Source organism: Rhopilema esculentum, chromosome 13 (assembly GCF_057945365.1).
Source record: "Rhopilema esculentum isolate cy_ngs chromosome 13, ASM5794536v1, whole genome shotgun sequence".
Classification (NCBI taxonomy): domain Eukaryota; kingdom Metazoa; phylum Cnidaria; class Scyphozoa; order Rhizostomeae; family Rhizostomatidae; genus Rhopilema; species Rhopilema esculentum.
In genome coordinates, this window is record NC_142827.1 from 9,049,858 (window position 1) to 9,068,866 (window position 19,009).

At 35.4% G+C, this 19,009-nt stretch overlaps 2 protein-coding genes across 4 annotated transcripts in view; both read right to left on the reverse strand.

The window, feature by feature from the left end:
- The window catches only part of LOC135692044 (uncharacterized), a 34,115-nt gene extending 32,715 nt beyond the window's left edge, over positions 1–1,400 (reverse strand). The window contains exons 1-2 of one of the 3 annotated variants that reach the window (XM_065210063.2): positions 989–1,400; positions 273–528 (exon numbers count right to left, since the gene is read on the reverse strand). In XM_065210063.2, the coding sequence (XP_065066135.2) occupies positions 273–369 (97 nt within the window). In that variant the 5' untranslated portion in view covers positions 370–528; positions 989–1,400. The remainder of the gene's footprint in view (positions 1–272; positions 529–988) is intronic. The other 2 variants (XM_065210062.2, XM_065210061.2) reach the window with 2 other exon arrangements.
- Positions 1,401–5,723: 4,323 nt separating this feature from the next.
- LOC135691802 (leucine carboxyl methyltransferase 1) lies at positions 5,724–16,713 on the reverse strand. The gene is made up of 12 exons (XM_065209778.2): positions 16,658–16,713; positions 15,311–15,402; positions 14,087–14,208; positions 13,870–13,949; positions 13,358–13,407; positions 12,301–12,403; positions 11,669–11,789; positions 10,632–10,679; positions 9,687–9,740; positions 8,502–8,593; positions 6,927–7,024; positions 5,724–5,746 (listed from the first exon to the last, which is right to left on the reverse strand). The coding sequence occupies exons 1-12, from the start codon at positions 16,711–16,713 to the stop codon at positions 5,724–5,726; spliced, it is 939 nt and encodes a 312-aa protein (XP_065065850.1).
- Positions 16,714–19,009: the final 2,296 nt, after the last annotated feature.

The window sequence follows — 19,009 nt, forward strand, 5'->3', positions numbered from 1 at the left end:
TTCAGCATACTGTTCAATTGATACTTCATCTGCCTGATTGGATATCAAATTTGCAGCATGAGGTATGTATGCCCGTAAGTATGCTTCAAAAACATGTTACCATAAATGAAGATAAAAATCTAAACAAAAGTAATCCAAACAAGTACTGATTTTGGACAGACCCCCCAATTATTGAGAAACTATCTTTCTACCAGAAAATGAGAAGGCTTCATTAAACAACTAGATAGTTTCAGATCAATTGAAAAATAGGATAATAACAAAATATAACTTACTTCCTTTAGGGTTTGATTTGAATTTAAGTAGAAATTTCCTAACTATTGAAACATCTCCATTCTTAACAGCATTCAGCAATTCCGCGTCTTTTCCCATTGCCGATAATTCTATTTCAAAGGATCATTTGTTGCGAAGAGAGTTTGATACTTATTCATGCCAAATGTAGAGCTATTCTCAAGCTTCATGTGACCTTCCAGTACATGCTTGCTTCATAAACACATCCACTGAGATCTGTATACCATCGCTCTGCTGCAACTGTTAACCACAAAGATATTGTTTTGAAGATTTCTAAACTGTGATTTAGCAAGAAAGAATTAAAAGAATTTTAATTTTTACCATGCTCTGAGTAACAGACACACGGAAAGTTAATGATCATTGTAAGAAATTAGGTATCATTTAACGTAACTTTGTGCAGCTTTGCAAATTGCTGTGACAATTTAGTAGCCGTGAATCAAATGCAACAATTTGCCGAAATGATAGCCAAATATAGTAACTTAGCAGCTACAGAAATTTGATAAGCTTCGAGACCAAAGTGTGAAATATGCAGTTAGATTTCCTGTGGAATTTGACAGCTCGCGTGAGCCACAATGCGGCCTAAAAACAAAACGGGCACTTCCCAGAATTAATGCTATGGATTATCAAATCCAAAGAGTGAATTTCCGTTTTATGGCTGCTCTCTAACACTTCGATGAAAATATTTAAATCGGCTATTTACCTTGAACTGTAACTGTTGGCGAACGCAGTAAACCCTTGTAGCTTGCAGGCAAAATTTTACAATTCAATATTGATTAATCGCTTCCTCCACCCACTCGCCAAATTCAAAGTGCAAAAAACTTACACAGCGATTGAAAATTGCAAATTTTCCTGTACCAGCATCCAGATCGATTTATTAAATTGTTTCAAGTAAAATTTCTCCTCAGTATACGGCATAAAATGGCAAACAATTTGCGGGGCCCTCTGTTTTCTCCAGAATGATTTACGGATCTAGAGCAAGTCTGATCCTACACTCCTGTGCAGCTACAAAGAAAGGGGGTGGTGTGGCTATCAGGAAGTTTCGTAAATTTTCAGTCACAACATTTGCGTTTCGAGGACAAACAAAACAAAAGATTCAACATTTGGAAGACCAGAAACCGCAGCTATGTTGGTATGTTATCAACTGGAGCGCGCACTGGATTTAAATCGAGACAGGGGGTGAAATTCAGCAGACTTGCCCTAGAACACAAGGTGGCACCAAAATTTTGCGCCATGGGAACCTGCGCCATGGGATTTTTGCGCTATCAAATAGACAGACAAATATGCGCCATGGGAACATGCAAAAGTCTTTAAATCATATCAAATTACAATCAAGCACCACAGCAATTAAGGCCCTCACACTCACCTAGCCCGGACCCAACGGCAGAAAATCGATAATACAGGAAATTTACCTTGCAAATCGGATATTTTCGCATAAAAAGCATAATTTTCATCTTTATTTGATATAAAACGTATTCAGGGCCCACGCCACCGAGAGGGCAGGGTGGCCATGCCCCCACTTTTTTGTGAAGCAAGCAAAGGTGAAAGTAGCCTTGGCCCCCCACTTTCACTAGCCTTGGCCCCCCACTTTCAAATTCGCGGCGTGGGCCCTGTTATTGATACAGCGTTGAAAACCTTGTTTACAATTGGCCTTGTGCAAAAAGAAAGAATTAAAACCTAATTCCACTATAAGCCTAATTTAATCATGTAGATTGTTGATAGACAATCTAATGCAAATCAAAAAAGAAATGACATAAAGTAACTTGAAACTCATTGTGCCTGCCAAGTCACTCAAAAACTTTCATGCTACCCGAAACTGTTACTATGCAGAAGATAACATTTAATGTTGTAAACCACAGCATGATTCTTGATGAACTTCAACACTGTAGAGCTCGCGTAGAGTTGCCTTTGATGGCTGGAGTCAATTGAAATTTGTGGAGTACCAAGGTCTGCGCCAAGAATTTGAAAGTGCAAGCACCGTGGAGCGTTGAGAAAAGTGTGGGGTCTAAAAAAGTGGGGGGGGGGCTAAAACCGTATAAAAAGAGGCTTTACTTGTAGTTTATTACTTAGTGTTTGTCATTTTTTGCAAAAAGTCAGTTTGCCAACAGAGTTTTTATTGAAAAAAATTCAGGTTAAAAGCTTCGTCTGAATGAACTTTCCAAGAAATTTGTAAGATTCTTCATTAAAGACACTTTCAGGGCCTGCGTCACAGGGGGGCATGGCCCTTAACTTTTCTTGCTGGTATTAAATCCCCCTTTTAAGTATTAAAAAGGCAACTTTTCTGATTTCCGTCATCTTCCATCTCCCCTGACCTGAAAATGCTGAAGCTTAATTAAAGATTTATTTAAACTTTGCTTTGCTTATGAATGTTTTCTGTATCTAACTATTTTTAAAAAATAAAAATGATACTGAATCAGTGGCATCTGTTCATCATAAATGAATGTTAAAAGCTTCTAAAAATGGACTCTTTATCAGCAAATATTCGAGCTTGGTCTTTGATCCGTACAATTTTGGGGTGCAAAATCATTGAACAACATTCCCTATTTTCTAGAAACAAATTCATTGCTTCCGTGAGATACTCAAGGCATTTCTCTCAGCTGCTCTTTGTATAGCTTTAAAAAGACTTCCCAACACTGTAATCATTAAAAAACTAAGAAATTTAATTACTTGGTGCGTTCTTTGATTTAAACATGGGATGCTCCCTCCTTAATTACTTCAGCTACTTATCGAGGGAGTTCGGAGCTTCTCCTCTCAATTATTCCAAACATACTTATATATATCTTCTCCATTTTTAATTTTTGCTAATTAGTTGTTTGGTTATTACCCTGTCGCCTTACATGTTGCGTTCGATTGTAAAGTTGGCTTTTAATGCTAATCTCTTAAGAATTCGAAGCACGAATCTGAAACGGTGCATTTAGAAATGGGTATATAATCCTTTTTTTGATCCAAAAAATGTTCAAAGAAATTTTTACATCACAAGAAAATGAGTATATAAGAAAAAAACATCAAACATAACAAGATATATATTCTCAACATGACTTGTTTTTGCGAGGTTCTTGAGGGCGTGTGTTTTGATTAAGAAAAGGAGAAGCAAATATTTGATGCATAATTTTCTCCCAAAAGAAACATCATTTCTATCTATCTATCTACCACTGTATTATACATAGACTATTTGTCGGCATTACCTGGTGTCTCTAGCTTACGAAAATTACAAAATTAATAAATAACATTGGTATGCAGGGACGAAATTGACGTATTTCATCATCTTCGGAAAAATCATCACAAATTATTATGTGTTATTATGCTCCTACCATAAGAACCGTTTGTCATCCCAAAGCTTTAAGGAAATTTGAGCTAGTATCAGATTCTAAAGATACAATCTTGAAATCCTAAGATCAAAACGAGCGGGCGTTCCCCGGTGATTGTAAGCCAATCAGAAACTTTTTCATAGACGTGTGACCTCATCAGAATGACCTTTGAATGTTGCTGCGGTTGCGTGGATTGTCCCTTGGCCTAAGACGGCTTTCGACGTGCACAGTTTAACGAGGCAAGGACACGTCGTTGAAATACTTTCTTGTTTGACAGTCAGTTTACATAAAATGGCAAGAGATCCTGGCAAATCGAGATTCATTCTTATGCCCGTTGATGGATCTGACCACAGCAACAGAGCTTTCGATTGGTATTTGAAACAAATGTACAAGGAAGGCGACCATGTTGGCATCCTTAACATCGTGGAGCCTCCGAAAGTTCCTGCTTCCTTTATGGTGATGGGACCGCTTGTAACTCCAGATGAATGGCATAAGCAGCTTCATGAAAATGTCGAGAAGTCAAAGAAAATAGCCGACGAGTACAAAAAAATGTGCGAGAAGGCTGGTGTGCAGTGTTCGGTGTTTGTGGAGGGGACAGAGGACAGTCCTGGCGAGAAGATTTGCCAAGTTGTGAAAGACAAACAAGCAGATGGTGTTGTTATGGGCTCTCGTGGGATGAATCTCCTTCGCAGAACTTTCCTTGGTAGTGTCAGCTCCTACGTGATGAACCATGCTCACGTCCCTGTTGTGGTTACCCCACCCAAGGCTGAAGAAGGGTCTTAGCAAAGACAGCAAGGACACATATAGGACGTCACAGCTTATCTGAATCACTAATGGTTAATATTTTAGAGACTTCGGGACATTGTCCTGAGTATTTTGGGACTCTTTCTTTCAAGATTCCATAGAGAAATTATAAATTCTACATTCTTCTTGAATTGGTGGGATTTTTCATTTTTCTATCTAGAGTTCATAATTTTCTACATTTACGTGCATCTATATAAAGGAGCATTGGTTGTGGTGTAACACAGTTTGGAGCATCTTAGTTCTGTAACTAAGGGCCCCCAAATCAAAAGGGCCGAAAATATGTTCATACCCATGTTTTGAGGCATGCAACTCACCCCCCCCCCCATAGTTAACAAGAAAAATTATCAATTTCACATCTTGCTTTGACATGCTCTACACCATTAGAAAGGACCTTGCTTTGACATGCTCAACACCCAATGGCCCTGGCTGCCATCGTTAAGCCACTGATCATTGGTTCCAAATGTAACTGATATTTTTTATAAAACTTTGTATACTATAATTCAAAAGATTATTTTGCCATTCGTGTAACATGTTAGGAAATCCAGGCAAATCTAGCTAGAGTTTGCACATTATTTCCAACTAAGACAGGGTTTGAAAAGACTAGGCTCTGTTCAAACTGAATGAAAGTAACTGCTAAAAAACATTGGGTTTTGTTGACAGAAATGGGAATGCAATAAATTGTTTGGGGCCAAGAAAATGGTAACACACCATCTAGCACAAAAATGAAAAACTCCAGGCAATCATTTAAAAAAATAAACTGTGCTGGATAGTTATTTGATCACCATCATATTATTAAAATATCTTTGTCAACATGGAAGTGATGCTGGTTGCACACCACTTGAAGGGGCCAGTATAAAAAAAACAACCATGATTGAATTTCAGTCTTTACATAGATTCAAGCCATTTCAATATAAATAAGAGAATAATGAATCTCCAAGTTGAAACAAAATCTACAAAATATTTTGAAGCAGAACCAACCATCAGCAAATCAAATCCCATCGCAACTCAATAAGCCCCTACAAAAAGTCCACAAAGAATAATGTCTAAAATAAACAGTTAGACAGACAGAAAACTGGGGTATCACTTTTATTTTCACTTAAATTCTACTTAAATTCCATTATATTGGAGAAGATTATATTTCAGAATCAAATTTTGAACAATTGTATGATAAAACAAATCGAATTAAAATTCTAATCCATGAACAGGTTGAATGCAAAATGGTTCCTTGTGATGTGTAAACAAAACTTAGGTGTTTTAGCCAATACCTAAAGTATGCTTTTTCATTTTCCAGAAGCGTCAAGTTCAAGATTTTTCCATTATAGCATTTCAGAATGTTATCTCTTCCAAACCTGCAACAAATGAAAAAAAAGATCTTAGCTGTCAAGGTTTTGTTTCATACGCAAGCTAACAATTGAAAAGGTCAATTGCAAACCATTTCAATTCAGATGCTATATATACTACATTGACTCATGCAAGAATTCTTTTTAGAGTAGAATTCCATTCAATACCCGTTAAAATGGCCTCAAAGCTAAGAGGAAATTTTTAAAACAAGATATCTGTATTCTTACTTTGCAAGACTGAGCCTGCAAAAACCTCACAAAGTAAGATTTCCCGCTATTACTAATTAGAATTCCGCTATTAGGAGTCCAACTTTTTAAAAGCTTCCTGCTCTTACTTCCCTTCTAAAAGTCCAGTCCCTTGGATTCTGGCTTACAAGTTTTATTGTAATACTTCGTGTACCACGAAACCTTAGTATAACGACCTTTTGCTAATACAAACCAACTTCTGGTTCCCTTGCCAGAAATACCCATAGTAACATGAGCTTTTAAGAGAAAGGATGATGCCAACAATTCTTTTCAAGTATTAGCTAATGAAATCAAGGAGCAAAGAGGATAAAATTTTATAAATTTTTCTAGGATAGAAAAGGTATTCTGAGGTAAATTGAGACCCCAAGAATATTCCAGCATTATCATGAACCCAAGCAGGTATTTGAACAAGTAGCTCCCCTAAAAACTTTTATACCCAAAAGATACGCTGAGCATCCCTATCTTAAATGTTTCAGATAACCCTTTCTAGATATGCAAGTATCCTGAAACTCTATGAAATTCTGAATCCTGAAGCTTTGTCTAGAACGGTACAAAACTAGTTTTAATCATAGATAGATCTTATCATGAAGAGCCTGTCGCAAAAGGAACGCAGGTGATTCTAAATGACGTGAAAACGAAGTTAGTTAAATAAAACAGCCAGCAGATGATAGAAGAGCCTGCAACAAAATTAAAGGATTTAGGTTCTTTAAGGACTTTATTTACGTAAGAAAACCATAGCTAATAGAAACCAATTATTTCAAGTATGAGATCCAGTTTATCAAATTAAAGGTTACGAAAGCGCATAAATCCTTAATGTGTGATTTTTTTGTTTTGGCAAGGTACATTCTGGGCGAACGAGGAAAACAATCAACCGTCCCTTCTTCTATTTCAAAATGTTCCGAAACATTCCATTTTTGGACTAATCAATGAAAAACTTTGTTACCTAATTTTTTTTTATCTTTGAAGGCCCATGAAATGCAATAATGTCGCAGTAAATCGTGCAGTAAGTTGACTTCATCTAAGAATTCCAGCTTCTCAACGCTGCAAGAAAAAAAAGAAAGCAATTATTAGTGCAGCTTAGGCCTAAGTAAAACGTCGCTCTTCTCATGTCTTTGTCTTTACAGTAAAAGGCCAAGAGAAAGTTTAACAATCACAGCAAAAGATTTTGAAAAAAGCTATTTTATTTTGCAAAAAAGTGAGGGGGCCATGGCCCCCGCCCCCTCCTTCGTGGGAGTCCCTGTATACTATAGTTATAGATCGAGTTAAGGCCTTATGATTCCCATCATGTTTTCATGGCACTAAAATTTAGAGGAACATAGGGTTCCGTTAGAATGCTAAATGAATGTATTAATATAATAAAGAAATAAGACTTAATTCCAAAAAGCTTTGCAAAGGGAAATCTTTCGCTTCCTGGTGTTCCTTCCTTTTTCTAGGATGGCCATTAATAGCTTTCTCCACCTTAAATTTCACAGGCTGGGATCACCCCAGAATACATTGTATAAATAGCGACCAAAAAGGGATTATACTGTCTTGCATATAAATAATCGCATAGAATTGGCATAAATGAAAGAGGTTGGGGCGTTTAACGGTATTAAATATCATCGTCACTTAGTTTTGCTCCTGCGACTGCTAATGGGATTTCAAGCAGGACTGGTTATATCATACGTTTGTTGGCCGTCTATATTATGTCTTCTGGAACTGGAGACGTCACAGGGAATTCTGTTAGGTTCATAGGTCTGCTTGAAAACGGGTATCCAATAAACGAAGGAAATGGCTCACATCTCATCAACACTCATACAACAAAGTACTACCGCAATTTTATCGTGGCTGCACCTTTTAAATCACCTGATTATTCAAAAATACGATCGAATAGCTCCATATGAATTACATATGATCCAATAGTAATGACTCCCCCTTTCTGACGTAATAACTCATTAAAGTGGTCGGTAATGCTTCTTTAAAATTTAGAAGGCCTTATTAGAGAAGAAAATCTTGTTTTAGGCGGGGATTGGGGGCAAAAGAAATGAAAATGTAGTCTGAAATCTACAGTTGGAAGTATTTGTAGAGCAAATTAATCAAGTTTGAGGAGAAAATATTGTTAAAAATTGGCCATTTTCTTCACGTTGGGCCGGACACAGAAAAAATTCAAATGCCGAGGAACTGCACTGCAAAGGGGCACAAGAACGCATTTTAGTGCTCATAATAGAAAATATGTTAAATTAAAATATACAAAAAAGTACCACAGTTGTTTTCATTAAAAAGCTCAGACATAATTTGAAATGAATGGTTGATTTTTATTAAAAATTTATGAATATCAGAGCAGAGAGAGGGCCTATTCGTACGTCGAGCTTTTCCAACAGTGGTATCATAAAAAGGACTTGGGCCTAGTGATGTCATTAAGTGATATTTGTTTCTCAGCTAAAAGACTTTGATTAAAAAACTATATGATTGCCTGCACTAATCATTAATACATCCCAAAACAATTTTTTTGAACTGTAGGCAAAATGAATAGCCTTACTGCGTGACATCTTCCTTCGGCAGTTTTCTGTATACTTCCATCATGTCTTTGGCTTTTGCTCCTTCCCAGCCAACCTTGACAAATACTTCTTTCTGCGAGTTAAACAAGACCACATAGAGCACAACTATTTACAATAATGTTGTTATCAACTGTTAAAATACGACAAAAGAAATAAAGACCTTGAGTAAACGTAGACAATTCTCAGAGACAATATATACTTTCAAGCTAACACAGAAACAGAAAGTATTATAAACTTATCGGTAAACAATGAAAAGAGAGATCTGGAGTTGTCTGTTAAGAATATTCCAGAAATAAGAAATAAAGAGCGAAATTTGTTTTGGTTATTTTGTGCACAAAATTTGACATTAAACAAACTGTAAACAAAAGCACATTAACAAAACTAAATCGAAATACTCTTCAATTGAAAAAGCTTATATTCTTATCGGATATAAATGAAATTTAGAACGAAGCTATGATACCATTCTGACTGAAACCCAGCTATTTGAAAATAAAATCTTTTTAATAATTTATAAGTTAAACGAACAGAAATGGCTGCCGGTGATAAAGCTTAGCATATTAGAATAAATATAAGAACTATCGATGGAAAATAACGTTGCGGAAAAGAGACTTTGTTTTGGTGGCAGTCATTTTCAAACAAGAACAATAAAGATGATTGTGAGCAATTAATTACTTGTGCAATAATTAGTTAAATTACTTGTGCAAGCAACGAGTTGTTATTCTTTATTTTTGTTCGAACCAAAAGGACCCCCTATATATATTTGAGTATGTTTGTTGACTTCATCAGATTAGATTGAAATTTGGGTGTCATACTGCTCTGTCATTGGATAATTTACTTGATCTACATTCAGAAATTTGTTCGCTTTGCAAATGCCAGCATTTCCTTTTCTTTACACTTTAAGGCTTGCCTTGTTACGATAAAAATCAAGTAGCGCTATGTTGATTGTAACATGACGTAACTAGAGCCTAGTCTCCATCTGGAAGATGCATGTCGCTTTATGTGCTTGTTGTTAGCATTGAAACTGTTTAGTTTTTAAATTGATTTTTTATCTGCAATGACCCATGATTGATAAAAACCAAAAGACACTTCAGTCAAGTAATGGTGATATATTTGCATCAACAGAACCACGTTATGCTTTTATTTTTGGTTTATGTGGTGCTACTTACCTGGTGATGAACTGTTGGGTGGCCTTTAGCTCCAAGGAGTGTGCAGTGTCGACTCTAAGGATTGGTTTCAAATAAAAAGTGCGATAAAGTCTAGTCATGGACGAATTCATGATTCTTAATTCAGTTTCAATCAAAATTATTGCTACACTGGTTTTTTCAAGCGTAGAACACAACGTCTTTGAGTAGTTACAGCGAGTTTTAAGCTTAACGCGGTCGGCAACAAACTTAGTCTCATGCCAAATACCATCGTCAGCCAACTTGATTGTGGCAGTTGAACTCAGTGTAGCAACTCGGTACTGTCCTCTTTGACATATCAAAGTCAAACGTTGAGCTATACATAGTAATGTAAAGTGCAGAACAACAACAGAAAATATCTAGGAACATTGTAGGTCGATATCAAGAAAATAGCAAGCAAAATAAAATATTCCAAAACAAAATGCTACTAATGTCTGATATTAAAAAAATTCTAGGCACAAAGTAAACAATTCGCGAGTTTCCAAAAAACGAGGGTTGTAGAAAGTTATTTTATTTTATCTGGCTTCTTTACTAATACCAGTCTTGTTAGAAGCTTCAAAGTTTAACTGTAAATCAGTTACAAAGGTTTGCAAATTCCTTTTCCTCTGACCGAAAGCTCAAAATGCATGAATTCCTTCCTTCGATTAAAATCTTTCCTCTTTGATCCAATAAAGCAACTAACAAAAACTTTATTAGCTATTATGACGTTGATTATATTTAAGTCACTCCCTTGGCAGAAGCAATAAGAAAAAATTAGAAGATGCTGATATTCCGCGCACTTTAAAAAATTAAAAAATCAATGGCAAAGGTGTGATCATGGAGAACGCCTTTGATTTAACTATGAAACCCAACAATCAAGACAAATCAAACAAAATTTTGAATACTTGACTGTTGGACTTAATATTTTAAAGTATTTGATTAAATTCACACCTGTAAATTTTCCAGCATTACTTGCCCGAATCGGTCTGTCAAATTAACCTAATGAAGAAATTAAAGTCAAATAAATTATTCATGGAGGTGAATAAATGTACAGGTAGCAATTGTTACAATCGATGAATGTTTCTGAATAGTGTATTAAAAAAAGGAAAATTTATTTTAAATCAAAATATTTCATATGTCCAATATCAAACAAACATCAAACTGTTTTTATGTAGACAGATATTTTCAAAATTAAGTCCCTGCTATCAAATGTCCATACAATGCCTGCCAAAAGTCTTGGTACACTAACATCAGTTTCCAAGGGCAAATTAAGCCATTCCCCTTCCCCCTTTGAACAATGTTGATTTACTACAAAACGACGTAGGGGATTCAGGGGCGGATCCAGAGCAAACTTGAAGGAGGGGCAGTTGGTGGTGGGGGCGCTGAAAATTTTTCGAAAATTGATGACGAGAGTATGCTGTATACAACAATTTCAGATCCATTTTCGGTATAAACAACATAACTTTGAGGTAATCCTTGAAGCAAATTAACCTATCGGTCTCAGAAATTTTTCACACCATTTCGCACCATTTCCAAAAAAGGGGCTGCCCCCAGTTGCCCCCCCCCCCTTAAATCCGCCACTGAGGTGCTCGAATACATGACAAGCTTAAGCAAAAATGTATAGGATCTTGTAACAGTGGGGGCGCCAGGGAGGAATATAGAGGGGGTGGGGTTAATTACTTTTTTCTGCGACTTCTAAGTTTTTTCTAATCTATCGACATTGTTTAAGGGGGAAAGAGGGTGCGGAAATAGGAGTATTCTGTAAAAGAAATGATTGTAGGTAACCATACGCTATAAAAAGCAGCATTTTTCTTTTAAGAGTTAGAAAGTAAAATTAATTGAAGCTATTCTAATGAAAAGAAGTCTCATTGCAGTGGGAAATTCTAAGTCAGAAAATTGTATATTCAGCTGAGCTTGAAAGATATTATTTGAAACTTGTCAATCAAAATCAGTGCCACAGGGGCAAAAAGAACAGAAGAAAGACACACCGGTTGGTAGTTGATAAACATGGCAGTTTCAAATCGCCTAGCAACCCATTCTAGGATTTCATTACTGTCTTTTGGGTCGAGATAAATCAAGACGCACTCAGCCAGGAAAATAGTTGGGATGCTAGAAGGCAGAACAACAATAGTTAGTGCAGAACAGAAAAAAAATTGAACCGGGCAAAACTGATCATTTATTATGAAACCACTCAAGTGTAAATTTTTGATAGGATTTGCTAGTCTGTAAATTGCTTATACACAGTCGATTGAAAGATTTGAACAACCAGTATTTTTTGTTGCATTCAAACATATCAGCTAAACATGTTGTCTCTTTCAATTCAATATGAAATGCTTATCAGGAAGTTATTGAAACTATACAACATAATAAGCAAGTATCAGCATTTACAATGGAAATGTCTCTGTTTTGGAAAGAATAACAAATGCAAATATATATTAACATAAATTTAGAAGATTACTTTGATAATCCTACAGTCTCAAATTACTAATAACTTTTGGGTTGCACGCACAAAAATTTTGTTCAGCCATACTTAGCCAAAGGAATTAATATATCATTCATAGCTTACACTGTAATTTATTTATGCGAAACTGTGCCCTTCCAAACTGATTAACTTGCTCACCTTAGATTCAAACCAGCTTTAAGCAGCTTATCTTCCATTTGAGCTACATTGGTAATATCAGCAGCAATCAGGTGATATAAACTTGAGTGAGCCTCATCATTTTCTAAATCATATAACAAACCATAATCAGTGAAGTTGGTAAAATTACATATTCCATTCTTCTGCAAAACATAGTTTACGATCCATCTTGAAGACTTAAACTTAAAATTGCAACCAAATTGAGATTTAACAAACAATACCCACACCTCTAAAGGATGATTACATTATAGGTAACACTAAATCATTGTTTTTATTTTGCTTCAGTGCAAAAGTGGAAAGTTTTTTCTTTTGTAATAATTAAGTTTTCATAGAATTAAGACAAAAACTGTCAAAATTTTAGTCATCCCTTTTAATTAATGTATTATCCATTTTTGAAACATAAAATAATCACTTCAGATTCCTTAAAAGGATAATTTGCTTCAGCTTATCATTCATAGAATATGTGCACTACAACTGATCACAGTGGTAGGACTAATGAACAAAACAAAAAATTATAGGTATTTATCACAAAAATTTAAATACAAAATACAATGTTTGATTAAATGAACTTGTCAATATCAATTAACTAGCTATGTTTCAAAACGTTTTTCTGCATGTGTGTAAGTTTAGTGGTTTCACCCCTTAAATACCAAAATGGAAGCCATTTTATATTTCAATCTTAGCTTCAGCTTTTTTGTACATCTTATCATATCAAGATAGTGCACTCATCATACACCTTTTACCCATCTAGTGGCCTGGAAAAAATCCTCAAGTGGGCAGTTTTTGGCCTTTGAGCAAAATATTTGATTTACACCTCATTTGGGGGCATAGCATGACCCGCTGTAATATCTTAAGATTTATTTCAGTTGCATCACATTCCATTCATCTGTACTGATACAGCATGAATTCTCAATCAATCTATTCATACTAAACAGAGAATCCCTGACTAAGAAAAAAAGATTGAAATTAAGATGTAGATTTATACTATGACAGATAGATAAGAAGATGTACCTTGTTTACTTACTAACTAATAACTTACCAATAACTAAACCCCCTTCTGGGAAAGCATCATGAAGCTGTCTCCTTGACCTGCAAAGTAAAAAAGATGGTTTATTGTGACAGAGGAGAAGCATGAAATTTTGAGCATGATCATTGAACAGGTTCCTCTTATTTTGATCACATCATATTATCGAAAGTAGCACAAATTCTATCAACAGAATACTGAATGGTAAAAGGAGACCAACGTTACTGCTTGAATGATGATGCAAATCATCTTTACCCAACAGAACAGAACCAACATAACACTGTTCAGTCATTTTCTGAATTTAGAACATTCTTGGCATAAGCATTATGATGCTTGATTCAAGCATCAGAATAATGAATTGAAACTTCAAATTACTCAGATTAAGGAAGTGTGTCAACTGAGTATTTATGTCCCCCAGTATTCATGTGTCTGTTACCCTTACATCTAAGTTGATTTAATCAGAACATTATTGTTAAAACATTATTGTATCTAGATACTGAATATAATTAATTAGAAAGAGTTATTACTTGATGGCCATGCATTTTCTAGTGACAACAGGCTTCAGATCAACTTCAAAGAATCCCTGTGTTGGAAACATCTTATCAGCCTGCAAGAAACAAATAGAAACTAATGAATAGAACCTAATAAAATTATGTACAAACTGAAGTATGCAAAGATTATGACAAATATGAAATGCTTATTTACTTAAAACTATTTAGCCATTAAAAAGAAATTCAAACTCACATGTAGTTGCCAAAATAATGTGTCAAAGCCTGCCCCAAGATTGACAACCTGACAGTTCCTGCCTGTCATTTCTAAAAACTGGGTCAGAAGAATTTTCATTCCTTCTACTCTAGCATAATATCCTAGAAAAAGATCAACAATTAATGATTTAGAATTTTGATGTAAATATTATTCATATTTCAGTCGTTAAAGAGGAGAAAGAAAATAAACAGTAAAGAGAAATCCATACAATAATAAAAGTTACAAATAATGAAATACTATAATCAATATGTAACTAAATATTATCATTATCAATAATATTTTTAAGCATATGATTCAAGCAGTATATCTTTTGGTCTTTTTTTATTTATTCATATTGTGGTATTTTACACAGTAGAAACATACATGGGCAATAAACATATGATAAAAAGTTAAATTGGCAGAAGGTTCAAAATCATAACATAGGATGTTGGGCCATTGTAAAAATATTGGCAGCTAACCACTGACATCTATAACATGTAGACATGGCTCATGAAATGAAAATCGTTGCAGTTGAAGTCTTTTTAATGAAAAGAGGGATTCAAATTAAGAATATCAGAATTGGCAAAGAAAAGTTTTCTTTTAGCAGGGAAAAGCTTTTCAGTTTGGCTGGAGCAGGCGTCTACTCTGAATGCCTTCAAGTTTCAATTTAGAGAAAATTCTTAATTTGATTTTAAGGTATATATAGATAGTAATTAGGCTTTTTTATTTAGGTATCTATCTATGTATCAATTATTCAAACATTGAGTTTTGAATAAGCTCCTTCTCCCGAAAAACCATGTCAAATTCATTTAAAAGACCACTTGTTTTAAAGGATAATGTTTTTTGCATTATCACAACAATTTATAGTTTCATATATTAACTTAATTTATAAGCTTTTTGTTTAACCCATTTTTCAGTACTTGAAAACCTTTTTAAGCTAACCCAGTGGTTGAAAATGACTAGGCCTTAAACTAAGTTCTCCTCACTATCCAAACTTTTGCACAAAAGAAATGATAATTCCAATTTAAGTAAACGTCTAGAATTATGAGCTTTGAATAGTCTCTCTTCTCGAATAAGTACCCTTCATAACATAAAGTTTGGAATAGCCCCCTCCCCCCCACAGGGTTTAATTGAACTATTGCAGTATATAGAATATGTCTGTTTGCAATCTTAATATGTTTCCAGTCTTTTTAGAAAACTTGCAAGACTCTATCAAATATATACCTCTGCTTATTTCAGGTGCTTTTCTTTCAGGCATCATCCTTACAAAATATTGAATATAATCATCTTTCCAATAGCCTTTGTTAACTGCAAATCTACAACAAAGATATTTTGGAGTTTAAAATCAATAAAAACTACAAAGAATTAACAAAGTGACACAAAATCATGCAGTTATATTTGTACATCAAGAGGATGTTACATCTGATATTGAAAAGTGCCAGAAAGTACTTTAACAAAAAGTAACTTTTCCCTAGTTATAGATCCCGCTATAATTCCCCATTTGATACCAAGGGTTAGAACTACAAATTATGGAATCAGATAATTCAGTTTTCAAGGGTGGGAAAACTGAAACTCACTTCCAGGTGAAATCAAATCAAAACAGCTGAAAATTCAAAGGCTTCAAAAATCTGATAACAACTTTGTTCCATGAGTGTGTGCAAGCGGTTTTTTGCAGTAAAAGAACTGCCTTATATGATCCTTGAAATTGCTTTGTGTTAGTCTAAATTGGTGTTTTCTATATATTGTCATTACAATTCTCTATTAGGGAATAGCTCTCTTGTTTTCCAACAGTGGTTCAAACAGATAGATTTTGGGTTTCTTGATTGAGCAAGCTTGATTTTACTGGCACATGAAACTTGCTAAAATGGCAGGCAAATTATGCAATCGAAAATTGCACAAAAGAGAACTTGCAATTTGATGTAAAACAACCCACTATTCTTTCACACTCAACCAAAAACAACCTGTCTCTTTTGTACATAACAAGAGCCTTGGACAATACAATTGTACAAACTCTTTTTTGTTCACAGATTTTGATGCATTTATATCATAAATTTATTGATAAGATTGATATTGTTACTTGTGGCTTGCAACTTATCAATAAATGAAATTGCATGTGATGCAGCTCTTGGTGAAATTGCTTAAAGAGATTGTCAAGTCTTTAAGACTCATGCACACTTATTTTCCTTTTTACACCACCTCCCACATGCATTGCCACTGACAGCCTAATTGATGGCCCTAGTCTAGCTGTACTGGTCGGCTTTGATGTGGGGCGAAATCGGTCTACAGCCGACTGTATGAGGTGTGAGTGGTTTTCTTCACTTCACACTTAAACTGAAAACCTTGGATCTGGTCATCTATCCTGTGGGTGGAGGAAAGTAATCAAGCCAATTGGTACCCAAGATTTGAAAATAATACAACAATGACCTTTGAACAGAAGTATCTAGCTTAGCATTGACCAAATGCGGCTACAAACGGCAATAAAGCGGAGTAAATAATTAATACTTGGCTTGAAGGTCCAACCCAACCCAGCAGCAACATCACAACATACAGAGTAACATTCTTTGTACGTACCTTTTGCAGCTTGCAGCATCATCATTTGTAGCTATAACACCGTCATCGTAGGACATCTTGACTGCAATAAAGGAACCTTATGACATCTTCAAGCTTGTTTAAATCCACGATTTGTTTCGACAAGGAAACTTAAAGTAGTGAACTCTGAGTTTGAAACCAACAACAAATTTGTCTCTTTATCGGCAAGCCTCGTTATGGCCCTCCAAAACATTACCATCGGTATCGTAAACTTAGTCACGCCCCCAAATTTTACCAATAAATAATATTTCATCAACAACATTGTTAGAAACTAAAAATATTGGCACAAATGTTATAAACGAAACATTATATATACATAGGGCTGGCATGATCCCATACTTGCTTCTTTTAGTCAGAGTCTGAAACTCAGGCAGTTTTGGGGCACCTCAGCTCGATAACTAAGAGTCCCCAAACAAAAGGGGTCCCCAAATCATTTTGATATCAACGTTTTAAAGATTTCGCTCAAGTTTAGCTCATTTTCAAAAACTTCAAACTTTCATTCTTTTGTTCTTCAACAGAAGCTTGTTTAACGAACTCGACTCCTCCTAAAAGCGAAAAAATCATTTCATTTTTGCATTGTGTTTGACATGCTCTATAGCGTTGGATAGGACTTTCTTGCAGTTGCTAAATAGGGACCCGCCTCAGCTTTTCTTAGATGCCTCTGTTACGCCATTGCATATACTATTATGCAGTTGAATTTGGGTCGTCGTTTTTTATAGTCAAGGAGATCTCATAGTATTATTTTGCCATAGTATCTTTTTACCATCGAAGATTGCACCACGAAGAAAACAACTGTTTGATCGCATAGTAACAAAATACTTTGTACCTTTTAGACGTTTTTTACCTGTAGTTTTTATTGGGTATTTAAAAACATTTGACCAGCTGTTTCAAAATCATTGAAATCAGACTTTCGAGGATAGGGGCGGGTGCCACTTTACCCTGGGTGCCAGAGCCTCCGAGAGTCAAGGGATGAAGAACGGGGGAAGGGATCGCGAGGCTCTGGCACCCAGGGTAGTGCCACCCCTGATTATGCAATCCATTTCCATCTAAATTATTGTATTTGTGTAAACTATCCATCTCGTACAACGTAAGGGAAGGGGCTTGATAGAGACAGAGGGCAATACAGTAGGAAGCTAAATACAGCGGGGACTTACAAATGTCTCTTATGGTATGAAATTATATGAATGTCAGTATAAACAGTATGTTTTTAAAGGCTTTTGAAATTCTAGAAGGTCACCGGAGAAACGAAACAATCTACATGATTTTGACATTTTCCATTGAATTCATTTGAAAGTGTGTTGCAAAATATTCACTTTATTCTGAGATTATAGATTATCTGAAGTTGATAAAATCGAGGCTATCGAAACTGAAGTTGCAAAACTTCTAGACGCAAATGATTTTTTTCGATTGATCAATATAGTTTCAGCGCAAAACGTTCCTGTATAACACAGCTATTAGAAGTTTTAGAAGAATAAACATCTCCACTTGATCAAGGTAACAGCATCGATGAAATTTTCTTTGACCTCGCAAAGGCATTTGACTCCGTACCCCATTAACGACTTCTTTCGAAGTTAAATTCATATGGAATTGGAGGTAATGTACTCAAATGGACCACTCTTTTTCTCCAAGACAAAAGAGCAGATAGTAATATTGAATGTATTTAAGGCTCCTTGCTCAACCGCAGGGAGTGGAGTCCCGCAAGGCAACGTCCTTGGGCCCTTATTAGTTCTCATTTATATTGACGACTTACAAGATTACATTGAAAGCAAAGACTTAAAATTAAACCGAAAGAAACTCAGGCAGCAACCAACAAGTTTAGGATGACATTAATCGAATCGAAATTAGTCCAGCCAGTGGCAGCAACCTCTTAACGCAAAAATGTGTTTGAAAATGCATGTAACCAGGAGCGGATCCAGAGCAAATTTGAAAGAGGGGCAGTAAGTAGTGGGGGCGCTGAAAAATTTTCAGAAATTGGTAACGAGTGTAAGCTGTATACAACAATTTCAGACCCTTACTACTCATAGAAGGCTCTCTATTCACTTTATAAGGAAATTTTCATTGTAATTGTTGTTACTTTGAGGTAATCCTTGAAGTAAATTAACCTTTAAGTCTCAGAAACCTTTGTCACCTGATTTTCATTCTTCAAAAGGGGCGCACAATTTCAAAAAAATGCACCAGACTTGCTTCAAATCGGCCAGGGAGGGACAACTTGAATCCGCCACTGTGACGTAACAACTAAGATTGAATGGAGAGAGGGAAGACACAACCTTGAACAATTTTTGAAAAATCTCAGTCAGTTTTGAATATACTTACCTGATTTTGCATATCTGGAGG